Below are 25,281 nucleotides of genomic sequence, written 5' to 3'. Positions count from 1 at the left end.
TCTCCATGTTTCCAGGTAGTTTTTTGATTTTTGATTGGTACACGAATAATGGAATAACAAGTCATGTTATAGTTTTCTGATTGTGGATTCTCAATTGAATATGAAAAGAACGAATGATACACGGATTGTCATTGCCTTTCAAATGAGGTGTCATTGATTCATTTTGGCCTGGTAGTTCTTCAGTTATAAGCTTTGAAACTTGGTAAATAGAAGAAAATTAACTCAACATAGGTGAAAGGAACAGGTTCAAGCTGTGTCCAACACTGTATTTGTATATTTTATTGTGCGGTTCTTAGATTAGACTCATGTGAGGCCAGCGTTTATAAATTCCACCCTTATGTTCTGGTCTACAGAGCAGCTGAAAGGACCGCTGGAGGAATACGTGAACAAACGCTACCCAGGTCTGGTGAAGATCGTCAGGAACCAGAAGAGAGAGGGACTCATTCGAGCCAGAAATGAGGGATGGAAGGTGGCGACGGCTGAGGTGACGGGCTTTTTCGACGCCCATGTGGAGTTCACCCCGTCCTGGTGAGTACGTTTGGCATCCGGATAGATGAACCAATAAGGAGGAAGCAGCACAGGATCAGTTTAAAATTAGATATGCAGAAATTGGAAATTAGATTATGGCTGGATGTGATCCTCTGGATGGGTTTTAAAATCTGTTTTTGACTCCGATTAAACCCATTACAGTCAGTCCCTGTGGATCTGGAATGTAGTTTGTGATATTCAAGGTCTGAAAATGTATTTAATGTCAGATTTAGATAAGAGAAGACAGGAAAAATGATCCTGTCTATGTCCTGGTCAGGTTTTCTTACTATGACTGTACAGACTCTGGCCCAATCCCATTTCACCCCTTGGCCCTCCCCTGTCATCAGTTGTGGGCCCCATGATAAGTAAACGCTGTGAACCCTTTGTCGGACCGGGGGTGGGGAGGCTGAGTCCATAACTGATGTAACTTACGCTGGCATGAAACTGAAACTTAACGTCTGACTCCCGACTTCTACGCCTCTATTATATCGCAGATCTTACACAAAATTTTCACAGCTTCTAACCTGTACCCACTAGACCCCCTCCACTTCTCTATGGGCCCCCCATAAATGCTGAGTCCCATGAATTTGTCATGTTTACATGTTTACCCACCCTTAACGGTGCCCCAGTCCCTACACCTTAGCTCTTGCACTTGGCACTACCTCTTGCAACTCCATTTCAAGGGGTAGGGGTTGAAACATTCCTCTATGAAATGGGACAACCCTTCGAAACCTGTTACGTCATCAGCAGTCGTCGATGCCGCTGTAAACAGATGCGACAACTTTTTTTCCAAAAGAATTCACCATGCCATCAGTAACTGTAACCAGGGGCACCGCTACTGATTGTGGGCCCCATGAAAGGTAAACGTTGTGGACCCTTTCATAAAATTCAGTATCTTGTCGATCTCTTGGAGTGGGGGGATGAGGTTCCATACATAATGTTACTTACGCTAGTTTGAAAATGAAACTGAAACTTAACATCTTTTCAATGTCCGACTCCCGATTTCTACACCTCTATTATACTGCAGATCTTACACAAAATTTTCACAACTTCTAACCTGTACCCACTAGACCCCCTCCACTTCTCTATGGGCCCCCCATAAATGCTTGGCCTCATGAATTTGTCATGTTTACCCACCCTTAACGGTGCCCCAGTCCCTACACCTTAGCTCTTGCACTTGGCACTACCTCTTGCAACTCCGTTTCAAGGGGTAGGGGTTGAAACATTCCTCTATGAAATGGGACAACCCTTCCAGACCTGTTACATCATCAGCAGTCGTTGATGCTGCTATTTTGTCATTTGAATTTTTTATAGTTGAATTTTTTTTCTTTTTGAATAGTTGAATTTCATTTTTTTCTTTTTTTTGTACAGATAGAGTTTCATAATCTGAATTCTGATTACTCCACTGGTTTTGCCCAGTCAAGATGTCCATGGTATGTTGACATTTTTTATATTGAATTTGAAACGCATCAGTATTTGAGAATATTGAATTAAAAACTTTTTTCTTAATAATTGAATTCAGATTATGAAACTCTATGTATAAAAAAAATTTGAAAGTCAACTATTCAAAAAAAAAAAATTAACTATAAAAAAATTCAAATTACGAAATACAAAAAAACCCCAAATTTTTGTGAAATACAACTGTTCAATATCTGATGGCACAGATTTACTTCCGTACATCTGTGGCAGTTCCCAAATGAAGTTTTCTCTATTTTTAACCTTTCTTCAGTGATTTATCACCATTTCCTCTAATATTATGCTCTGTATTTTGCATTTTTAAGTGAAAATCAGGTATTTTCCTCTATTTAATGTGCTAATTGTGTAGATGTTCATTAAAGCTCAGATTAAAGTTGAGGTTTATTACATCCAAAACAGAGGAAACTGAAGAAAATGACTGTTTTTTTTTTTTTGCAAAATCTATCACTAACTGAACATAAAATATGTCTCCTTCTACTGTTATTGATCCAACTCCATGGGTTTTACTGGTGAATCAATGTTGTAGAAGATGATGGTGTTTCCACGGTAACTACAGAGCCTCTGAACGTCCAAATGGGTCATATCTAATGACCATGAAAAGATGACAAACTGTATTTTACACCAAGTATTTACACGTATTGATAAGATTAACCCTCCAGTATCCGGGTGTGCCTTTTAGGCACACTTTGCACTTCGTTTTAAAAAACTTCATATTATTTTTCACAATTAAAATAAGATTAGAATTCAAAAGTTGTTCATTTGTGCATGATCTTTAAAATTCTGGCCACCAACTAAAATGTGCACATTGTAAACAAAAGAATATTACAAGACTAGCATCTGTCTCCCAAGTGTGCCTAAAACGCACTATTTCTTCCATTTGATATGTATGATTAGGGCTGACCTGGATTTACACAAATAAAATCAAATTAGAGCAGAAAAATAAATCCATATATAATATTTAATAGTTGGATTTATAGGTGTGCATTTTACGCACACTTGGTGACAGATGCTAGTATTTTTGAACATTTGACCTAGTGCCAAAAATAATAATGCAAATTAACCAATGTTGGAGTTAATCACTGACATATACCAGGATGAAAAAATCAAATAATATGTGATCCACTTTTTCTGTAGTATATTGAAAAATTTTTTTTTGTTTTTTGTTTTTTGCATCCAAAAAAATGATTTGTTTACATTACAAACACGACAATTAAAGGGTTAGAAAATGTGACAGTTATTGAGTATTTGGTATTTTTATTTATGGCTCAAGTCGATGAAAAAGAAAAAAGTGTCCAAAAATTAAAAACAAACTGTATGAAAAAATTTTTTTGACATTATTCCACAAGTGTGCAAAAAAGGCACACTTGGTGCTTAGTAAGGGCCTTGCTGGACGGGATACCAGAGGGTTAAAGGATCAGCAGTTATTAAACATTATGTATCAGTGAATGGTTTTGATTACCAGTGGATGTTTGGGTCTTTATGGGTTGAATATCGTTAAATTTGTCCTTTAAAGTATGCAGAAACCCTGATTACAGTAATACAGGTTTAAGATATATAGTACTCTGCAAAGTTTTAGAAAAAGGACAAAGCAAGAGGCTCATAAAACACAGAAAGCAATTTCACACCTGAGAAATTCGGAGGTAACTAGAGGAGAACGACACGGTTAGAGCCTGTAAAATCACAATTTGATGATGCCATAGGACACATAACTCATCAAACAAGAAACAAAACACAAAAGTGGCAATAAAACGGCGGCATATTTTCATAAAACGCCATTTGTAGGAATCATTTAAAAGGTGAAAGTGATTTGGAAGATGTGTAAATAGTCGACTGCTTATGATGTTTTTGCACCGTCCCACCGGCGCTTTTCATTTTTCAGGCTTCGTGTCAGATTGTACTCGCGAGTGTACACAACCCAGTTCACTCAGCATAAATAGACACATGCCCTCCAGAGCTGCACTGAGCTGAATCAAATAGAATTGGTAATAAAGTTGGTAGAACTTGAGGGATTTTTCGGACTGACTGAAGTGGGTGAGAGTGAGGATCCTCAGAGACGCCGGCGCTGTCTGTCTTTTAGTTCCTTTCTCTAAAGCGCCCACGTGTGTGTGTGTGTGTGTGTGTTCATGCTGTTCTTGTCAGGGCCGAGCCGGTTCTGGCCCGAATCAAAGAGGACTACAAGAGGATCATCCTGCCCTCCATCGACAACATCAAGCACGACACGTTTGAGCTGGAGCGCTACGAGAACTCGGGCCACGGCTACAACTGGGAGCTGTGGTGCATGTACATCAGCCCGCCCAAACAATGGTGGGACGAGGGGGACATGTCAGCTCCCATCAGGCACGTCTGCACAGCCTACACAAACACAACCACTGAACAGCAACAGAAGGATACAGGTCCTCATATATTGACAACAGTTCTGGTTTTGGTGTTCGAGCACATTTTAAGATTCAAGGTTTAAAGCGTTTATTGTCGTATAAATGTATAAATGTATAAATGTTGTGTCATAAGTGTGAATGTGAGAGTGATTGGTTGTTTGTCAGTTCTCAACTAACTTATCTGGTTAAATAAATAAATATAAAAGTAAATATGCAGTGTGAGGAAACATGTTTCCCAGTACAATAACATTCTTGGTTCGCTGTACACAGACTGACAAACAGATAAATATCAAGTATGGATAAGATAAGATGAGATTAAATAAGAAAGGATAAGATAAAAGATAAGATTGGATAAGATACAGTAACCAAATACTAACAAACTAAAAATAAACTAAAACTAATATATAAAGCTACATTATAACATTTGTCATTACTGTTTTGTATCCCATCTCTATACGTCCAGGTCGGTTTTGAAAATGAGAATCAGTTCTCAACAAACTTACCTGGTTAGATAAATAAAAATACAAGTATATCCTACTATAATGGACGTTCTGTGTCCAACGCATGTCCAACGCGTGTCCGGATGTTCGTCCTGATGTTGCAGCATGGGAGGGCGTACGGGTGCAATGCCGCTGTTGCACCACGGGAGGGCGCTATCGCACAATGGCACCACGGGTACAATGCCCCTAGTATGGACAGTGCAACAAAACCTGCTTCCCAGTACAATGACATGATTCTTGATTTGCTGTACACAGACTGACAAACAGATAAGATAAGATGAGATAAGATAAGATGAGATAAGATGAGATGAGATGAGATGAGATGAGATGAGACAAGATAAGGTAAGATAAGATAAAATAAGATAAGATAAAATAAGGTAGGATAAGAGAAGATAAGATGAGATAAGATAAGATAAAATAAAATAAGATAAGGTAGGATAAGATAAGATGAGACAAGATAAGGTAAGATAAGATAAGATAAAATAAGATAAAATAAGATGAGATAAAATAAGGTAAGATAAGAGAAGGTAGGATAAGAGAAGATAAGATGAGATAAGATAAGATAAAATAAAATAAGATAAGGTAGGATAAGATAAGGTAAAATAAGATAAGATAAAATAAGATGAGATTTGATAAATAAGATACCCGAACACCAACTAAAACTAATTTATAGATTCAAAGATTCCAATTTTATTTGTCATTTCAGCATATAAAATACACAGAAATAAAATGCTGTGCTCAGGTCCCCATTGTCAGTAGCATTGAGTAAATATTATAAAATACTGATAAAAATACTAAAATCCTGATTAAAAAATAAATAAATAAATAAAAAATACCCCCCCCCCCTTACAAAGTTACCCATAAATAGCTGAGATTATTATTTTCTACAGTGCATAGCAGTGAAGTGCCAATTAAAAGTGCATTCCAGAACTTCACAGTTCAACAGGAGTTCATTTGCCGAACTGCCTCTGGATAAAAACTACTCAGTATTTATAAAAGTACATTATAACATTTGTCATTATTGTTTTATTTCCCAGACCCCTGTTAGAAAAGAAACACCTGAATTCAACGTGTCCACATACTTTTGTCCATATATAGTGCATGTGTTAGAAAACATTTCCTGTTGTTTTCAGCAGTTTTTTGTCAGAAACAGTGTCTTCATGATCCACTGGAGTTCAGTTGGTTAACAGTAGACTCCTGTCTGCGTTCCACTGCCTCCAGGGCTTCAGGCCAGAATCCTGCTGAGTTCACAAACCTCATTTTATATACGTGATGACTGTGGGATGTGACTGAGTGGGGAATTACACACTTATATATGAGCATATAGGAGGGATTTACAGGAAGGAGTCTGTGTCTATCTATCTATCTATCTATCTATCTATCTATCTATCTATCTATCTATCTATCTATCTATCTATCTATCTATCTATCTATCTATCTATCTATCTATCTATCTATCTATCTATCTATCATTCATTCATCTATCCATCCATCCATCCATGATTAATGAATCGTCCATCCATCCATCCATCCATCCATCCATCCATCCATTCATCATCTGTCCATTCATTAATCTCATCCATCCATCCATCCATCCATCCATCCATCCATCCATCCATGATTAATGAATCGTCCATCCATCCATCCATCCATCCATCCATCCATCCATCCATCCATCCATCCATCCATCCATCCATTCATCATCTGTCCATTTATTAATCTCATCCATCCATCCATCCATCCATCCATCCATCCATCCATCCATCCATTATCTATCTATCTATCTATCTATCTATCTATCTATCTATCTATCTATCTATCTATCTATCTATCTATCTATCTATCTATCTATCTATCTATCTATCTATCATTCATTCATTCATTCATTCATTCATCTATCCATCCATCCATCCATCCATGATTAATGAATCATCCATCCATTCATCCATCCATCCATCCATCCATGATTAATGAATCGTCCATCCATCCATCCATCCATCCATCCATTCATCATCTGTCCATTCATTAATCCCATCCATCCATCCATCCATCATTATCTATCTATCTATCTATCTATCTATCTATCTATCTATCTATCTATCTATCTATCTATCTATCTATCTATCTATCTATCTATCATTCATTCATTCATCTATCCATCCATCCATCCATGATTAATGAATCATCCATCCATTCATCCATCCATCCATCCATCCATGATTAATGAATCGTCCATCCATCCATCCATCCATCCATCCATCCATCCATTATCTATCTATCTATCTATCTATCTATCTATCTATCTATCTATCTATCTATCTATCTATCTATCTATCTATCTATCTATCTATCTATCTATCTATCTATCTATCTATCTATCCATCCATCCATGATTAATGAATCATCCATCCATTCATCCATCCATCCATCCATCCATGATTAATGAATCGTCCATCCATCCATCCATCCATCCATCCATCCATCCATTCATCATCTGTCCATTCATTAATCTCATCCATCCATCCATCCATCCATCCATCCATCCATCCATCCATCCATCCATCCATGATTAATGAATCGTCCATCCATCCATCCATCCATCCATCCATCCATCCATCCATTCATCATCTGTCCATTTATTAATCTCATCCATCCATCCATCCATCCATCCATCCATCCATCCATCCATCCATCCATCCATCCATCCATCCATCCATCCATCCATCTATCTATCTATCTATCTATCTATCTATCTATCTATCTATCTATCTATCTATCTATCTATCTATCTATCTATCTATCTATCTATCTATCTATCTATCTATCATTCATTCATTCATTCATCTATCCATCCATCCATCCATCCATGATTAATGAATCATCCATCCATTCATCCATCCATCCATCCATCCATCCATGATTAATGAATCGTCCATCCATCCATCCATCCATCCATCCATCCATCCATCCATCCATCCATCCATCCATCCATCCATCCATTCATCATCTGTCCATTCATTAATCCCATCCATCCATCCATCCATCCATCCATCCATCCATCCATCCATCCATCCATCCATCCATCCATCATTATCTATCTATCTATCTATCTATCTATCTATCTATCTATCTATCTATCTATCTATCTATCTATCTATCTATCTATCTATCTATCTATCTATCTATCTATCCATCCATCCATGATTAATGAATCATCCATCCATTCATCCATCCATCCATCCATCCATCCATGATTAATGAATCGTCCATCCATCCATCCATCCATCCATTATCTATCTATCTATCTATCTATCTATCTATCTATCTATCTATCTATCTATCTATCTATCTATCTATCTATCTATCTATCTATCTATCTATCTATCTATCTATCATTCATTCATTCATTCATTCATTCATCTATCCATCCATCCATCCATGATTAATGAATCATCCATCCATTCATCCATCCATCCATCCATCCATCCATGATTAATGAATCGTCCATCCATCCATCCATCCATCCATCCATTCATCATCTGTCCATTCATTAATCTCATCCATCCATCCATCCATCCATCCATCCATCCATCCATTATCTATCTATCTATCTATCTATCTATCTATCTATCTATCTATCTATCTATCTATCTATCTATCTATCTATCTATCTATCTATCTATCTATCTATCTATCTATCTATCTATCTATCTATCTATCTATCTATCTATCTATCATTCATTCATTCATTCATTCATCTATCCATCCATCCATCCATCCATGATTAATGAATCATCCATCCATTCATCCATCCATCCATCCATCCATGATTAATGAATCGTCCATCCATCCATCCATCCATCCATCCATCCATCCATCCATTCATCATCTGTCCATTCATTAATCTCATCCATCCATCCATCCATTATCTATCTATCTATCTATCTATCTATCTATCTATCTATCTATCTATCTATCTATCTATCTATCTATCTATCTATCTATCTATCTATCTATCTATCTATCTATCTATCTATCTATCTATCTATCTATCACACATAATTTAATAATTATAGGATAAAAGCTATAATGACAATAGTTGTAACAAAGATATATAAGATATATAAAAAGTAGTGAATAATAATGATAATAATAATAATAATAATAATAATAATAAGCAAGAAAGATAAATTGATGACAATAAACAACATTGTACAATTTTAACAGTATAATTAACTGCAGTGATAATTAATAACATGCACAGTATTTAATATAAAGTCTGAGTTCTGATGGATCCCTAAACGTTCCATTTTTTCCGTTGTTGTGTTTTCCTCTCATCAGAACTCCTGCCATGATCGGCTGCTCCTTCGTGGCCAACAGGGACTACTTTGGCGAGCTCGGCCTGCTGGACTCGGGCATGGACGTCTACGGAGGCGAGAACATCGAGCTGGGCATCAGGGTTTGTGTGTCACCCAGTTTCCTCTTGTTCCTGCCCGATCTTTACTCCTGTAGGTTTAAGTGGAGCGGCGGCCACCCTTAGCACGGCACCGCTGATAAATGAGGTCCCATTAGGAGACCGGAGGAGCGGCCCCGTGTCTGCAGCGCAGGGCAGGACAATGCACATAATCAGGTCATGAACACGGGGAAGGGTGAGGAGGCTGTGGGTCTGCAGAACACCAGGAGTTCAGTGTTCCCGCTCAAAGACAAAGGAGACGATTGATCGTAAACTCTGCGCTTCCTGCTGAGCTTTAAACGGCAGATTAAAGCTGGAGTCACATGGGACTGGTATTAACCTGGGACCTCAGGGAGTCTGGGAAATGGTTCTGATCTCCATTTGCTGTGTCATTTTGTTAGCCTCACAGCATAACTGTCTAACTCAGACACAAATGGACAAAAGTATTGGGACACGTTGAATTCAGGTGTTTGTTTTCTAACAGGGGTCTGGGGAACAAAACAGTAATGATAGATGTTATGTTATAGTATTATGTTGTTTGAAGGAGTAAAGATGGAAATTAGCCCTGACTAATAGAATAGAATAGAATAGAATGGCATTGTAGAATAGAATAGAATAGAATAGAATAGAATAGCTTAAGCATGGCTTCATTGGAATTTAAGATTATTTTTTCACTAATCGAAAAAAAAAGATTTATTTTTTTTCCCTACATAACCAAAAATAGGTCTCGACATGAAATAGCTAGCTTGTGAAGGATTTTTTTCTGTCACTTTCTATAGATTTAACTTTTCAAATCAATAATTATGATATTCTGTTGTCTTCATATGGATTTGGTATACATGAATATCACATTCTCTGGAAAATATTTCCTCTTAATTGAGATCAAAGAGCAGTTATCACAGGATATTGATGGGACTCAACTTCAGCAGTCTGTCAGCTGGTAAGAATGGGTTGAACTGTGCTGTGTCCTGTGTTTTCCTGTAGGTGTGGCTGTGTGGAGGCAGTATGGAAGTGCTGCCTTGCTCCAGGGTTGCTCACATTGCACGGGTAAAGAAACCTTACCACAGTAACATAGCGTTCCATACTCGGCGTAACGCTCTGCGGGTGGCTGAAGTCTGGATGGACGAGTACAAATCCAACGTCTACCTGGCCTGGAACATCCCCATGGAGGTTGAGTTTCAGTTATTCTACTTAAAAGGTTCCTGTAGTGGACTTCGACTGGTAACTGGGCGACATCAAGGGAAGGTTAACATCTGGTCAAAAAAATTAAATTACAATAATCTACAAACTTATATTTTTGGGGAGATAAGTACTATTACTATTTTGAAATGAGAAAAAAATTTGTGAAAAAAATTTTTGAGGAGTTTTATGAGTGTGAATGTTTTGTGCCGTCAGTCTGTTTTCATTTTATAAACTCTCATAAATAAACAAAATTTATTCCAAATACATTGATATTTGACTATTATATTATTTATGTCATATTCTAAACACTGCGTTTAAAATTAATAAAAAATGCATATATCTATGCAAAATACATTTGAATATAATGTTAATATTATTTGTATGTGGTAAATATTGTAAATAAATGAATAGGATATTGATAACTGACATAAAAAATGTTAAATTTGATATTTACTTTTGTCGTCCATTTGTCATTTCTCAAAACTCTTTCTATTTAGGTTTGACAAAATATTTTTTTCCTCTAACCAGTTATTAGGTTGTAAAATAGAAGGTTTAAGGTATACATTAAAAACATTTTAGGATGAAAATGTCAGAGGAACTTCACTTCGGAGAACTTTGTAATTCTTGCAAAAAAATAGATGTTAATTTTTTGTCCATTTGTGACACAGTAGTTTTTGATATTTTTCCTTTAAAAATATTTGACACTAAATTTTGCCCTAAGATGGTATTTAGACCTTTCCAGTTATGTGTAATATTTGTCTTAAACTTGTCTGGTTAAAAGTTATTTGTCCGTGATGCCCTTGACCTCGCCCAGATACAGTTTTTCCAAAGATCACGTATGAACACATGCTTTCCACTCAATCTTGCTCACTGACTGCTGCTTGTTTACTCACACTCAATCACTCACATTCGATTCTTTTTTTTTTTTTTTTTAACTGAATTTGCACCTCTCTTGCTTATATGTAAAACACAAAGCACAATTAATGTTAGCATGACAAGTACAGGTACAGTTTAAAAAGAAATCATTCATAATTAAAGACATGTGATCTGGAATGTTCTTTAACTGTCTGTACGGTAAAGAGTTCCCGTAATGACTGAGTGTGTCTTGCAGAATCACGGTATTGATTATGGAGACGTCTCTGAGAGGGTTGCACTGAGGAGGAGTCTGCAGTGTAAGAGCTTTGAGTGGTACCTCGACAACGTTTACCCGGAGATGAGGAGGTACACCAACACGCTGTTCTACGGCGAGGTGAGGACGTAAACAAACCCACAAAGAAGCTGCAGGAACCGGCAGATTATAAACCACCGGTGTCAAACTCATCTACGTTCAGGGGCCACATTCAACCCAATATGATCCCAAGTGGGCCAAACCAGTAGAAAAATACCATAATAACTTATCCCAGTTGATGTTTTTTAATTCTTCTCCCTTTTCCTGTGGGTTAAATGGAACGTTCCTGTTAAAGCTGTGACAGACATTTGACTCAGTCAGTGTCAAAGGTTGCACTTTTGAATATTTTTATCACATGATGACGCAGCAGTCACCTTATAATGAAATATAACCTAATGTAATGACAATAATCTAATTTTATCTGGACATAACTGTATTCTTTTAGTGATGCTTAAGTTGGATTTTCATAATAAAAACCAGTGGCGGCTGCTCGTCCTTCAGAGAGGGGAAGCTCATAACATCAAAAAAATTGTCAAGTTATTTAAACATAAATTCGGTTCTCCATTCTTTTAGCATTGTCTGCCATCGTGTGCACCTTGCTAGACAGCTAGTTCACTCCGACCTAGCCAACAGTTTGATTGATTTAACTATCTACAAAACGATATTAAACTCGAACAAGAAATGATTAAATTATGGAACTGGAACAAGAAAACGTTGAAATTATGTTAAACTGAAACAAGGAAGGCGACACGGTGGTGCAGTGGTTAGCACTCGTGCCTCACAGCAAGAAGGTCCTGGGTTCGATTCCAACACCAATCGACAGGGGGTGGGACCTTTCTGTGTGGAGTTTGTGTGTTCTCCCCGTGTCTGCGTGGGTTCTCTCCGGGTACTCCGGCTTCCTCCCACAATCCAAAGACATGCACTAATAAGTTAATGGGTTATTCTAATTTGCCCATAGGTGTGAATGTGAGAGTGATTGTTTGTCTCTATATGTTCAGCCCTGTGATGAACTGGCAACTTGTCCAGGGTGTACCCCGCCTTCGTCCCTATGTAGCTAGGATAGGCTCCAAGCGACCCCCGTGACCGTAGTGAGGATAAAGTGGGTTCAGAAAATGAATGAATGAATGAAACAAGGAAGTCCAATGAGTGTGTTTCATTTACAGTGCAAGAAATGAATTTCGTAGTGGTTTCTCTCTTGATTTCACAGCAGAATGTGCGACGGTATTAAACTGAACTGTGTCAGTGAAGGAGTAGATCTGAAAACAGCTGTCAATCAAACGGGATTCAGCCTTTCGACTGATCCTCCAATCAGCACGTGGAAGCCTGGTGTCCGGCCCGGCCGAGCTCCGCCCACAGCTCCATTCACCCCCAGAGACGCCGAGTGTCTGGGGGCGGGACAATATCGTGGCATTTATCCAATTACTGTCCAGTTTTGAGGCAATGAAAAAAACTGTTCCACTCAGTCCCATTGAAGCCCAGAGACGCCCGCAGTCTACGAGCAAATGCACTGAGCAGAGATGGAGGAGAAAACAGTGAACAACATCGAGTTCTTTGATTTGTGATAAAGCTGATTCTGAACAAACTCGTCTGTGAGATGAACGTGTTCTAACACATTTGTAGTCTGCAGCTAGGTTATTAACCAAAACCAAGAAGAGAGAGCACATTACTCCAGTGTTGGTTTCCCTGCACTGGCTACCGGTAACCTACAGAATTGATTTTAAGATACTACTCCTCACGTATAAAGCTCTAAATGGAACCGGACCAAGTTACATTGCAAACTCACTGATCAGTTATGTACAAACTAGAACACTGAGGTCATCAAACGCAGGGTTACTAGCGACTCCCAGAAATATTACAAAGAAAATGGGGGACGCAGCCTTTACTAACTATGCACCAGAGTTATGGAATACAATTCCAAAAGACATTAGAGAAGCCAGTTCACTGAATATATTTAAAACCAAATTAAAAACATTTTTATTCTCATTAGCCTTTGAAAGGAGATAAAAATGGGGTCACAATTCAGGAACCAGGAATGTGCGCTGTTTTTATTTTTATTTTATTTTATTGTATTTCTGTTTTTATTTTTTATTTTATTGTATTTCAAATTTCATCTTATTTCTTGCACTTCAAAAATTCTATGCATAATCAAATATTTTAATGTGCGCTGTTTTTATTTTTATTTTTATTTTATTGTATTTCTCTCAAATTTCATTTTATTTCTTGATGTATAATCAAATCTAAATGTATTTTAATATTGTATTTTTTCAATCAGTGTGAAGCACTTTGGGCTACAATTTCTGTATGAAAGGTGCTATACAAATAAAGTTTATTATTATTATTATTATTATTATTATTAATGAAATGTCAACACAACCGAACATATTTAAACATTTAATTTTCGTAATTTTAGGGGAAACCTGAGCTTCCCTTGCAGTCTGTGAGAAATCCCCTCTGATAAAAACCTACGGTAATTAGTTGAAGTCAAATAAGGCATGTAATTTTTATTTGGCCGGTAATTTTTGGAGGTCACTAGCCAATGGTAGATGAGGTTAATTTATTCATTCATTCATTTTCTGAACCTGCTTTATTCTCACTAGGGTCACGGGGGGACGTTAATTTAATTACAGTTAACTGTACATCCTGGTTGTCATTATTTATAGGTTATTAAAACCAGTAGAAAAACACCATAATAACCTATCCCAGTTGATGTTTTTTTATTCTTCTCCCTTTTCCTGCGGTTTAAACGGAATGTTCTTGTTAAAGCTGTGACAGACATGTGACTCAGTCAGTGTTACAGGTTGCACTTTTAAATATTTTCATTACATGATAATACAGCAGTCAACTTGAAGTGTATACAGCATACAGTAGGACCCCGTCTGCAGTGGGAGTGTTTTCTGTCAAACTGAGATGTGGTTCCTAATGTTTGATTCCAGATCCGTAACTCCAAAGCGAGCCACCTCTGCATGGACCAGGGTTTGAAGGAGAACCACACCGCCACCCTCCACCCCTGCCATGGATGGGGTCCTCAGGTACAACCCCAACCCCACCCTGTGTCCCCCCACCACCTTTGCCTCTGCTTCAGAACACACTCCACTCATTCATGCAGGGATGTCAAAGTCATTCTAGTTCTGTTTGATCTCAAGTCAAATAACAACATAATAACCTGTAAATAATGACAACTCCAAAATCTTCTCTTTGCTTTAGTGTAAAAAACCCAAAACTTAATAACTTAAAATACTATAACTTATATTTTGGAAAAAAAAGTACATTTATAAATTATCTTTCTGAATCTTTCTTAAGAAAATTAAGTGCAATTTTAACAATATTATGCCTTAAATAATCATTTATATACAGTATGTGTATTATGAATTAGATCTACAAAGACACAAAACCTTATCTTATCTTCTCTTACCGATCTCTTCTCTTCTCTTCTCTTCTCTTCTCTTCTCTTCTCTTCTCTTCTCTTCTCTTCTCTTCTCTTCTCTTCTCTTCTCTTCTCTTCTCTTCTCTTCTCTTCTCTTCTCTTCTCTTCTCTTCTCTTCTCTTCTCTTTCTTATCTTATCTTTCTTATCTTATCTTATCTTACCGATCTCTTCTCTTCTCTTCTCTTCTCTTCTCTTCTCTTCTCTTCTCTTCTCTTCTCTTCTCTTCTCTTCTCTTCTCTTCTCTTCTCTTTCTCTTTCTCTTCTCTTCTCTTTTCTATTATTTCTATTCTCTTCTATCTTATCTTATTTATCTTATCTTCTCTTCTCTTCTCCTCTACCGTATCTTCTCTTCTCTTCCTCTCTTCTCTTCTCTTCTCTTCTCTTCTCTTCTTCTCTTCTCTTCTCTTCTTCTCTTCCTCTCTTCTCTCTTCTCTTCTCTTCTCTTCTTCTCTTCTTCTTTTCTCTTATCTTCTTATCTTATCTTCTATTCTTATCTATCTCTTCTATCTTCTCTTCTCTTTCTCTTCTTTCTTCTCTTCTTCTCCTTACTTCTCTTCTCTTCCTTCTCTTCTCCTATCTTATCTTATCTTACTTAATCTTTCTGCCTTACGGTTAGTATCTTTCAGCTTAATTTTAACCGTGTAATTCATCCCGTGGCCGATCGGACCCTATAGCGGGCCTGTTTTGGCCCGTGGGCCACATGTTTGCCCCCCCCCCCCCCCCCCCCAGCATTAGCGTGTCTGACCAGTGATGTGATTTACAGCTCCGTTTCTCACAGCCTCTGCTCAAATCCTCTTAGGACAGAGTTGTGCTGTCAGGATAAAAATGTTTCCTTCCATGTTGCACTTTCTGAGCCGCAGCCCTGAGTCAGCTGGTGTCAGTGGAGTTCAGCCTTTGCGTCCACAGACCGTCTCCTTTTAGCTCGCTCTGGTAAACAGGTGCTGGAGGGAGCGCAGGTCTGGGCTCGGAAGGGAAAACCTTAAAAGCTAACGCAGCTAAAAATACTGAACTCTCACCTCTGGTCCAGAGACAGCGGTGAAATAACAATGAGGTTACAAAAGGACATTTTCAACGCTCCGCCGGGACCAGTATTCTGTAATTTTAGGCTGCAGCTGTGTCCCCAAGAGTCTCAGAAGTGTAATTAATAATATTTGTATTTAAAGAGTGAAGAAGTGAGCAGAAACACCTGTAGTGTTAGTCCGTAGAAGTCTAGTAAAGGTTAAATACTAACCTGCTCCATCCTCTAATTCCAGTACTTTATTAGACTGAAACAGATCCAGATGATGTATGAGCGAAGTTCAGAGCTGTAGACATGTTTTTATCATTTAGATTTGACATTTTTATTTATTTATTTATTTACTTCCTTATTAACTTACCTACTGAATAGACTAGACTAGACTAGACTAAACTAGACTAGACTAGAATAAACTAGACTTGACAAGACTAAACACAGACTAGACTAGACCAGACTAGACTAAACTAGACTAGACTAAACTAAACTAAACTAGACTAGAATAGAATAGAATAGAATAGAATAGAATAGAATAGAATAGAATAGAATAATACTTGAAGTGTAAAAAAATTACTTAACTTAAATGTTGAAAATATTAAAATTTATAAACTATCTCTAAAAACTATCTGGTAAAAAAAATAGAATTTCTTATGAAACTTAAGTGCAATTTTAACAATATTATGTCTTAAATAATCATTTATAGATGTGTATTACAAATTTAGGATAGAATAGAATAGAATAGAATAGAATAGAATAGAATAGAATAGAATAGAATAGAATAGAATAGAATAGAACTTTACTGTCACAGGTACAATGAAAATCAGTTTAGCAGCTGTTTCTTCTGTAGCAGTAAAAACACTTCAAGTGCAACCCCCCCCCAAAAACAAAAAACAAAACAACAACTTAGTAACTTAAAACTTAATAACTTAAATGTTTAAAATATTTACATTTATAAAGTATCTTTCTGAAACTATCTGAGAAAATTAAGTGCAATTTTAACAATATTATGCCTTAAATAATCATTTATAGATGTGTATTACAGATTTAGAATAGAATAGAATAGAATACTTGAAGTGTAAAAAAATTACTTAATAACTTAAATGTTGAAAATATTTACGTTTATAAACTATCTCTAAAAACTATCTGGTAAAAAATAGAATTTCTTATGAAACTTAAGTGCAATTTTAACAATATTATGTCTTAAATAATCATTTATAGATGTGTATTACAAATTTGGGATAGAATAGAATAGAATAGAATAGAATAGAATAGAATAGAATAGAATAGAATAGAACTTTACTGTCAAGGTACAATGAAAATCAGTTTAGCAGCTGTTTCTTCTGTAGCAGTAAAAACACTTTAAGTGCAAACCCCCCCCCCAAAAACAAAAACAAAACAACAACTTAGTAACTTAAAACTTAATAACTTAAATGTTTAAAATATTTACATTTATAAAGTATCTTTCTGAAACTATCTGAGAAAATTAAGTGCAATTTTAACAATATTATGCCTTAAATAATCATTTATAGATGTGTATTACAGATTTAGAATAGAATAGAATAGAATAGAATAGAATAGAATAGAATAGAATAGAATAGAATAGAATAGAATAGATCTTTCCTGTCATTGTTCATGAAAGTCAGTTTAGCAGCTCTGTTTCTTCTTTAGCAGCAAAAACACTTTAAGTGCAAAGAGACTATAAAAATATCACAGAATATACACTGAAAAGTACTGACATTATGCAAAAAGAAAACTACAACAAATACTCAAATATACAAAAAGCCAACTCTATACTACAGATAAAAAAATACATACAACATTTAAGGATATATACAGGCAGTATAGGATATGTACAAGTAAATAAAAACAAATAAACAAGGTGTATGGGTGGGATTATTGTCCTGATTTAGGGTGAATATTGCAATATCCACTAGACTGGGGCTGGTGGGTTATTCAAATATACGGATAATAATATAATATAATATAATATAATATAATATAATATAATATAATATAATATAATATAATATAATATACAAACAAAAATGTGAATAACCAGAAAAAACTGAAATTTCTTTACAAAATTAAGTGCAATTTTAACAATATTATGCCTCAGATCCCCTCACAGGTCAGATCTACAAAGGCATAAAACATTTAGTAACAGGCAGAATATTGTTAAAATTACACTTTATTTTCTTTAGACATTTCAGGTTGTTCATATTTATTCAGGTTATTCACATTTTATTGTTAAAGGATAATTTATTAATGTAAATATTTTAATAATTTAATGTTTTGGGGGTTTGTTTTGCACTAAAACACAGAAAAAATGTTTAGTTGTCATTATTTATAAGCATAATGGAATATTATTTATTCACATTAAACCAGGAAGAAAATTTGGAGTCATTATTTATAGTTTATTATGATATTATTTTACTTCAGATCACAATTGTTCTGTATGTGGAACCTGAACACTCTTGACTGTTCATATTTGAACCTTCAGCGGGCCTGTTTTGGTCCCCGGGCCGCATGTTTGACCCCCTGCCATAGGAATCAAACTAAACTAAAAGACAGTTAAGTTCAATAAATATTGGACGAGTCTTTATCCTTATTTGCACAGCCCACTCCTCGTATGTGGAGCTTTAAGGCAGACTCTCATAGGTGTCACAGTGAAGTACTACTGGGGTTTGGATGCATAAGACGAAGGTATTTTCACAGGGAGATGATGCATCTGTAACGCTCAGAGATAACAAAGGTATCAGTGAGCAGAGTCTGGAAGAAGAGCATGTTTCTTCTACTTCAAACACACAAATGCGCTGCCTGCAGGATAGAGAAGGGCTTTGGCAGACGTCTGAGCCACGTCTGAACATGAATCAACAACGTTCAAACACGGTTTCCATCCCATAATCATCCCCCCTGTTGGTTCTGCTCATTCCTCCCTAATGTAAAGCATGACTTACAGACTTAAAGTAGGTTAGATTATAGAAAAGCCATCATCACTTCCACTTATTGGTCCTATTAGTCGTTATTGGTTTCTGATGAGTTATGTGTGTGGAAAAGGCCCTGCAGAGGTTTCCATCACTACACTGAAGACCTTCCTGTGTGGCTGCGCTATTATCCACACACATTCTCCCTCAGTAATGGACGTTCAGTTCTGAAGCAGCGGCAAACACATGGCATTCCTGGAATTTATGCCCACATGGTGTAGGAAGAGGTTTCAGACTACCACTGGTGTTTCTGAGTCCACTTGGAATCATCCTTCTACAAATATCACAACTAACTATCAACTCCTATATGATATTATATGATATTATATGATATTATTTTATATTATATTATATTATATTATATTATATTATATTATATTATATTATATTATATTATATTATATTATACTACATTACATTACATTACATTATATTATATTATATTATATTACATTACATTACATTATATTATATAATATTACATTATGTTACATTACATTATATTATATTATATTGTATTATATTATATTATATTACATTATATTATATTATATTACATTATATTATATTATATTATATTACATTGTATTATATTATATTATATTATATTATACCACATTATATTATATTATATTATATTATGTTACATTACATTACATTACATTATATTATATTATATTGTATTATATTATATTATATTACATTATATTATATTATATTACATTATATTATATTATATTATATTACATTGTATTATATTATATTATATTATACCACATTATATTATATTATATTATATTATATTACATTACATTACATTACATTACATTACATATTATATTATATGGCATTATATTATATTATATTGTATTATATTATATTATAGGATATTACATTATATTATATTACATTACATTACATATTACATTACATCTCTTCTCGTATCTTATCTTATCTTATCTCCTCTTATCTTATCTTATCTTATCTCTGTGACTCCTTGTTGATAGTTAAAAGCGTAAGATGTGATTTTTTTTTTTTTTTTTTTTTTTTTGCAGTCTGTGACATCAGACATTGACATTGATAGGGGCTGATGAACTAAGAGTAAAGTTATAGTTTGGACATTTTGACACATTTTGTCATTTTTATTAGACTCTTTGGTTTATGAATCCTGTTCAGTTGTAGTTTGTCTAAAAGCTGCACACATCATTTTATGTTTATCTGGGGAACTAACTAGTTTTAGTTTCATTACCTCTGCCAGGAGGTATTGTGATCGCTTTGGTTTGTGTGTTCGCATGTGTGCGTGTTTGTTTGTTTGTTTGTTAGCAGGATAACTCAAAAAGTTATGGACAGATTTTCATAAAATTTTCAGGAAATGTTGATACTGGCACAAGGAAGAAATGATTACATTTTGGTGGTGATCGGGGGTGGGGGGGGTGGGGCACGGGGGCCCACTGATCTGTCTTGGCGGAGGTCTGCGCTCTCTGTGTGCATTTCTTGTTAATTAAGTAAGTAAGTGAGTAAGTAAATTTTATTTATAGAGCACTTTTCACAGAGTCACAAAGTGCTTTACCAATTCAAATCAGAATCAAATCAATTCAAATCAAAATCAAATCAAATTTACAGAGACCCAACAGAGTCCTTCAGGAGCAAACACTTGTGATTGGTGACAGTGGCGAGGAAAAACTTCCCTTTAACAGCAGAAACCTCGAGCAGACCCAGACTCCTGAAGGATGGCTGTCTGCCTTGACCAGTTGGGGTTAAAGAGAGAGAGTAAAGGAGGAGAAAAGAGAGAGCGATAGAGATATAGAGAGACTGGGGGAGAGGGGCGGGCGGGGGCACATGGAGTACTTTATGATGAATACATAGAGTGTAGTCAGTCTGTGGTGGCCCTGGGTCAGGTGGGAGACTTGAATGAATGAATTTATATTTATATTCAAGTATTAGAAGCGGACATTTTGTAAATCAAATATAATTTATTTATAGGTTGGCCAGACTTGTTTTATTCTTGTACATGATCAATCGTATACAATGAGTAAAATAAAAGTGAAATTGATTTAACCTGTAAATCTGTGTGGTTTTAGTTGATGACACATGGTTTGTCTTCAGTTTTTATTTAGTCATGTGGTCTCTGACGGCTGTTGCTGTTTTATTTTCTGTGCTAAACTACCGGTTGAACCCATGTCTCAGTGTTTTTTTTTTTGGCTGTGTGTTGGTGGTTCCATCAGTTAGGACGTTATACCAAAGAGGGTCAGCTGTTCCTGGGGCCCCTGGGCAGCACCGGGGAGGACACCCGCTGTGTGGTGGACGACCAGATCAGCAGCTTTCCTCAACTCCTCAACTGTGACAAGGTGACCAACCTGAAGCAGAAGGCCTGGCATTTCTCACAGGTCAGTACTTTGATTTCATTCAGATGAAAACAGGCTGTTTTTTTTAGGTCATAAATCTGCAGGGAACCATGACAGGAAATACAATAATCTGACCCGAACCTTTAGAAATGACCCCTGAACGTGTTTTTAATGCAGAGATATTTGACAACATGACCTGACTTCACATCAGGATTATATTTACCTGTAAATGTAATACGTAATATTTCTGGTTTTAACCAATAAAGACCCAGTGCTACTTTAGTGGCAGTTCCCAAATGAATTTTTCTCTTTATTTAACCTTTCTTAAATGGCTAATCATCATTTATTATAATATTATCCTTGGCATTTTTGGCGTTTGTCAGTGAAAATCTGGAATTTTCCCATATTGAATTTACTGATCATGTAAATGTTCATTAAAATCTCAGATTAAACTTTAAATGTTTTTTGCAAGTGGTCTAGGTTTTTTCAACTGAATTAGGACCATTTTACACCGCTAAATCCAAAAATGACATCTGTTTTTCTTAATCAGGTCAGGGTTTTTTTGCTAATTTGATTTTGAAAAATTTGATCTTCTCACAAAATTGATTACATTTTTGTGACTTTATCAGTTGATTTTTTATATAGTTCTCACCCAAAATAGGTTTTAAGAGAAAAAAAATCCTTTTCTAACAGGATTCCTGTTAGGTACAATGGTGTATTCACCGCAGATGTAGCAGAATACGTCAGGCTTATTTTTGCAAGATCTTCTAGTCGGAGCCATTTCATTCACCTGTAATATTTAAAAAAAACATTAATCATAAATTGACAAAAGTAAAATCTTAAGAACTCGGTTATTGCAAGAAATATGAAAGAATTTTGTATCATATGATGTGAAAATGCCCATAAATGTAAGCAAAAATGTTAAAAAGCCAATATGTAGCATAGTTCAGAAAGTTGACCTGATTGAGCAAATTAATGTGATTTTTGGATTCAGCACACCAAAATTATCCTAAATCAGCTCAAAAAACTTAAACAATAAATTTGTTGTTGACCAGTGTTATATCAGAAACAGAAAAATTGACTTTTCCAGCAAAGATATCAATAACTGAATGTAAAAACAACTGTCTTCATCCTCTATCATTTATCAAACTCCATGGGTTTTACTGTTGAATGAATGTTGTAGAAGTTTCCATGTGGACTCTATCATTCTCTCTATTTAACCTTTCCTAAGTGATTATCACCATTTATTATATGATCCTCTGTGTTTTTCATTCTTCAGTGAAAAATCAAGTATTTTCCACTGTTGAATTCACAGACGATGTAGATGTTCATGAAAACTCAGAGTAAATTCAAAGGTTATTATATCAAAAGGGAGAAAAATTAAGAAAAAGTGACTTTTTCAACTGAATCTATCATTAACTGAACATAAACCCAGTGTGTCCTTCCACTGTTATTGATCCAACTCCATGGGTTTTACTGGTGAATCAGTGTTGTAGAAGATGACGGTGTTTCCATGGTAACTACGGAGCCTCTGAACGTCCAAATGGGTCATATCTGATGACCATGAAAAGATGACAAACTGTATTTTACACCAATTATTTACATGGATTGATAGGATTAGTGGATCAGCAGGTATTAAACAGTTTAAATCAGTAGATGGTTTTAGTCACTGGTGGATTTTTGGATCTTTATGGGTTAAAAACCAACATGATGTGTCCTATTTACATTTTTTATATGCTACTTTTGTGACTGTTCCCATATATTTTTTTTCTGTAGATTTAACCTTTCTTAAGTAATTTATCACCATTCATTGTAATATTATTCTCCATATTTTGCTTTATTTTTCAGTGAAAATCATATATTTTTCTCTATTTAATTCACTGATCATGTAGATGCTCATAAAAGCTCAGGGTAAATTCAAAGGTTATTATATCAGAAACAGAGAAAACTGAAGAAAAGGACAAGCAAAGATATCAATAACTGAACATCTCCATCCACTGTCATTGATCCAACTCTATGGGTTTTACTGGTGAATCAATGTTGTAGAAGATGACAGTGTTTCCATGGTAACTACGGAGCCTCTGAACGTCCAAATGGGTCATATCTGATGACCATGAAAAGATGACAAACTGTATTTTACACCAATTATTTACATGGATTTATAGGATTAGTGGATTAGCAGGTATTACACATTTTATATCAGTAGATTGTTTTGGTCACTGGTGGGTCTTTATGGGTTAAAACCCAAAATAATGTGTCCCATACATTTTTTATTTATTTTTTTTTTTTTTTTACATTTTTTATATGCTACTTTTGTGACTGTTCCCATATAATTTTTTTTTTTTTTTATAGATTTAACCTTTCTTAACTAATTTATCACCATTCACTGTAATATTATTCACCATATTTTCCATTTTTTTCAGTGAAAATCTGATATTTTTCTATATGTAATTCACTGATCATGTAGATGCTCATAAAAGCTCAGAGTAAATTCAAAGGTTATTATTTCAGAAACAGAGAAAACTGAAGAAAAGGAGAAGCAAAGATATCAATAACTGAACATCTCCATCCACTGTCATTGATCCAGCTCTATGGGTTTTACTGGTGAATCAATGTTGTAGAAGATGACAGTGTTTCCATGGTAACTACGGAGCCTCTGAACGTCCAAATGGGTCTTATCTGATGACCATGAACAGATAAAAAAAATGCATTTTACACTAATTATTCACACATATTGATAGGATTAGTGGATCAGAAGTTATTACACATTTGACATCAGTAGATGGTTTTGGTCGATGGTGGATTTTTGGTTGTTATGGGTTGAAAACCTAAACGCTGTGTCTCCTCCTGCAGAATACATCGATCATAAATCAAGCGACAGGACGATGTCTGGAGGTGGTGCCGACTAAAGTAAACTTTGGCCACCAGCTGGTCCTGCAGACCTGTTCTGGGCAGAAATGGACCTTCAAGAACACCATGAAGCAGTAGTGGACCGGGTTCACAGGGACTAAAGACTCCTGACCAGGTACGGGTTAGTATCTGCTCGACAAAACACGGAACTGTCAACAACTCAGTGATAAAACGATGTGAAAAAAGATTGTTTTTTACAAACTGCACATTAAAAATGATGCAAGTTGCGCATGAGGACTGTTTCGTCGTCTTACTGAATTGGAACCACCTTTCGATGTGACATTGCCATCGTTTCTGTATGTGCCAGCACTTCTAAGTTCAAGGTCGAATCAGCCAAAACTGTTCTGTCTTATGTAAAAAAAACCACACATACATAAGACAGAACAGTCCTCTGTTATTCAATATGAAATATTATTCATATTATTAATATATTATTAATATAATGATTTCATATTGTATCATGTTTTGTCTCTGAATATGTGCAAAATAATACAATACATGGAATCAAATGTTTGATCTGTGAGAATCCATTGGTTGTTTTTGGGGACATCAGTAGTCGCTTTTCCATTGGACATCTGCGCAAAACTTTACCGATATTTATTAAATGTCGAAAAAACACAAGTGTACAATATCGGTTTTTCTATTAAATCACAAATGCGATGATTTGTTTATTTATTATTGCAAGATGACACGAGAAGTAATTTTATAAACATGGCGACAAACGTAAATATGGTGTTGATTTACATATATATTCATTAATATTATATATTATCCCTCTATCTCGTACTAAATTAAAAAATGATTTGTTTCCTGGTGTGTCCACACATACCATGACATGTTTCTTTTAAAACTCTTCTTTGTTGTAACGTCCGTCAACATCCATTTTTTTATATTCATGTGACTCTAGTTGCAGATAAAGGTCT

At 35.5% G+C, this 25,281-nt stretch overlaps 1 protein-coding gene across 1 annotated transcript in view; it reads left to right on the top strand.

Moving 5' to 3' along the window:
* galnt17 (polypeptide N-acetylgalactosaminyltransferase 17) overlaps positions 1 to 24,967 on the top strand; it is a 78,145-nt gene extending 53,178 nt beyond the window's left edge. Inside the window, exons 5-12 of the mRNA XM_030152985.1 lie at positions 354 to 528; positions 4,144 to 4,341; positions 9,221 to 9,338; positions 10,317 to 10,502; positions 11,626 to 11,763; positions 14,616 to 14,711; positions 21,329 to 21,490; positions 24,302 to 24,967. Of these exons, the coding sequence (XP_030008845.1) occupies positions 354 to 528; positions 4,144 to 4,341; positions 9,221 to 9,338; positions 10,317 to 10,502; positions 11,626 to 11,763; positions 14,616 to 14,711; positions 21,329 to 21,490; positions 24,302 to 24,436 (1,208 nt within the window). The 3' untranslated portion in view covers positions 24,437 to 24,967. The remainder of the gene's footprint in view (positions 1 to 353; positions 529 to 4,143; positions 4,342 to 9,220; positions 9,339 to 10,316; positions 10,503 to 11,625; positions 11,764 to 14,615; positions 14,712 to 21,328; positions 21,491 to 24,301) is intronic.
* Positions 24,968 to 25,281: the final 314 nt, after the last annotated feature.

This window comes from Sphaeramia orbicularis, chromosome 13 (genome assembly GCF_902148855.1).
Source record: "Sphaeramia orbicularis chromosome 13, fSphaOr1.1, whole genome shotgun sequence".
Taxonomy (NCBI): Eukaryota; Metazoa; Chordata; class Actinopteri; order Kurtiformes; family Apogonidae; genus Sphaeramia; species Sphaeramia orbicularis.
Note: the sequence above shows the minus strand (reverse complement) of the source record. Positions and strands in the feature narration are given on the sequence as shown.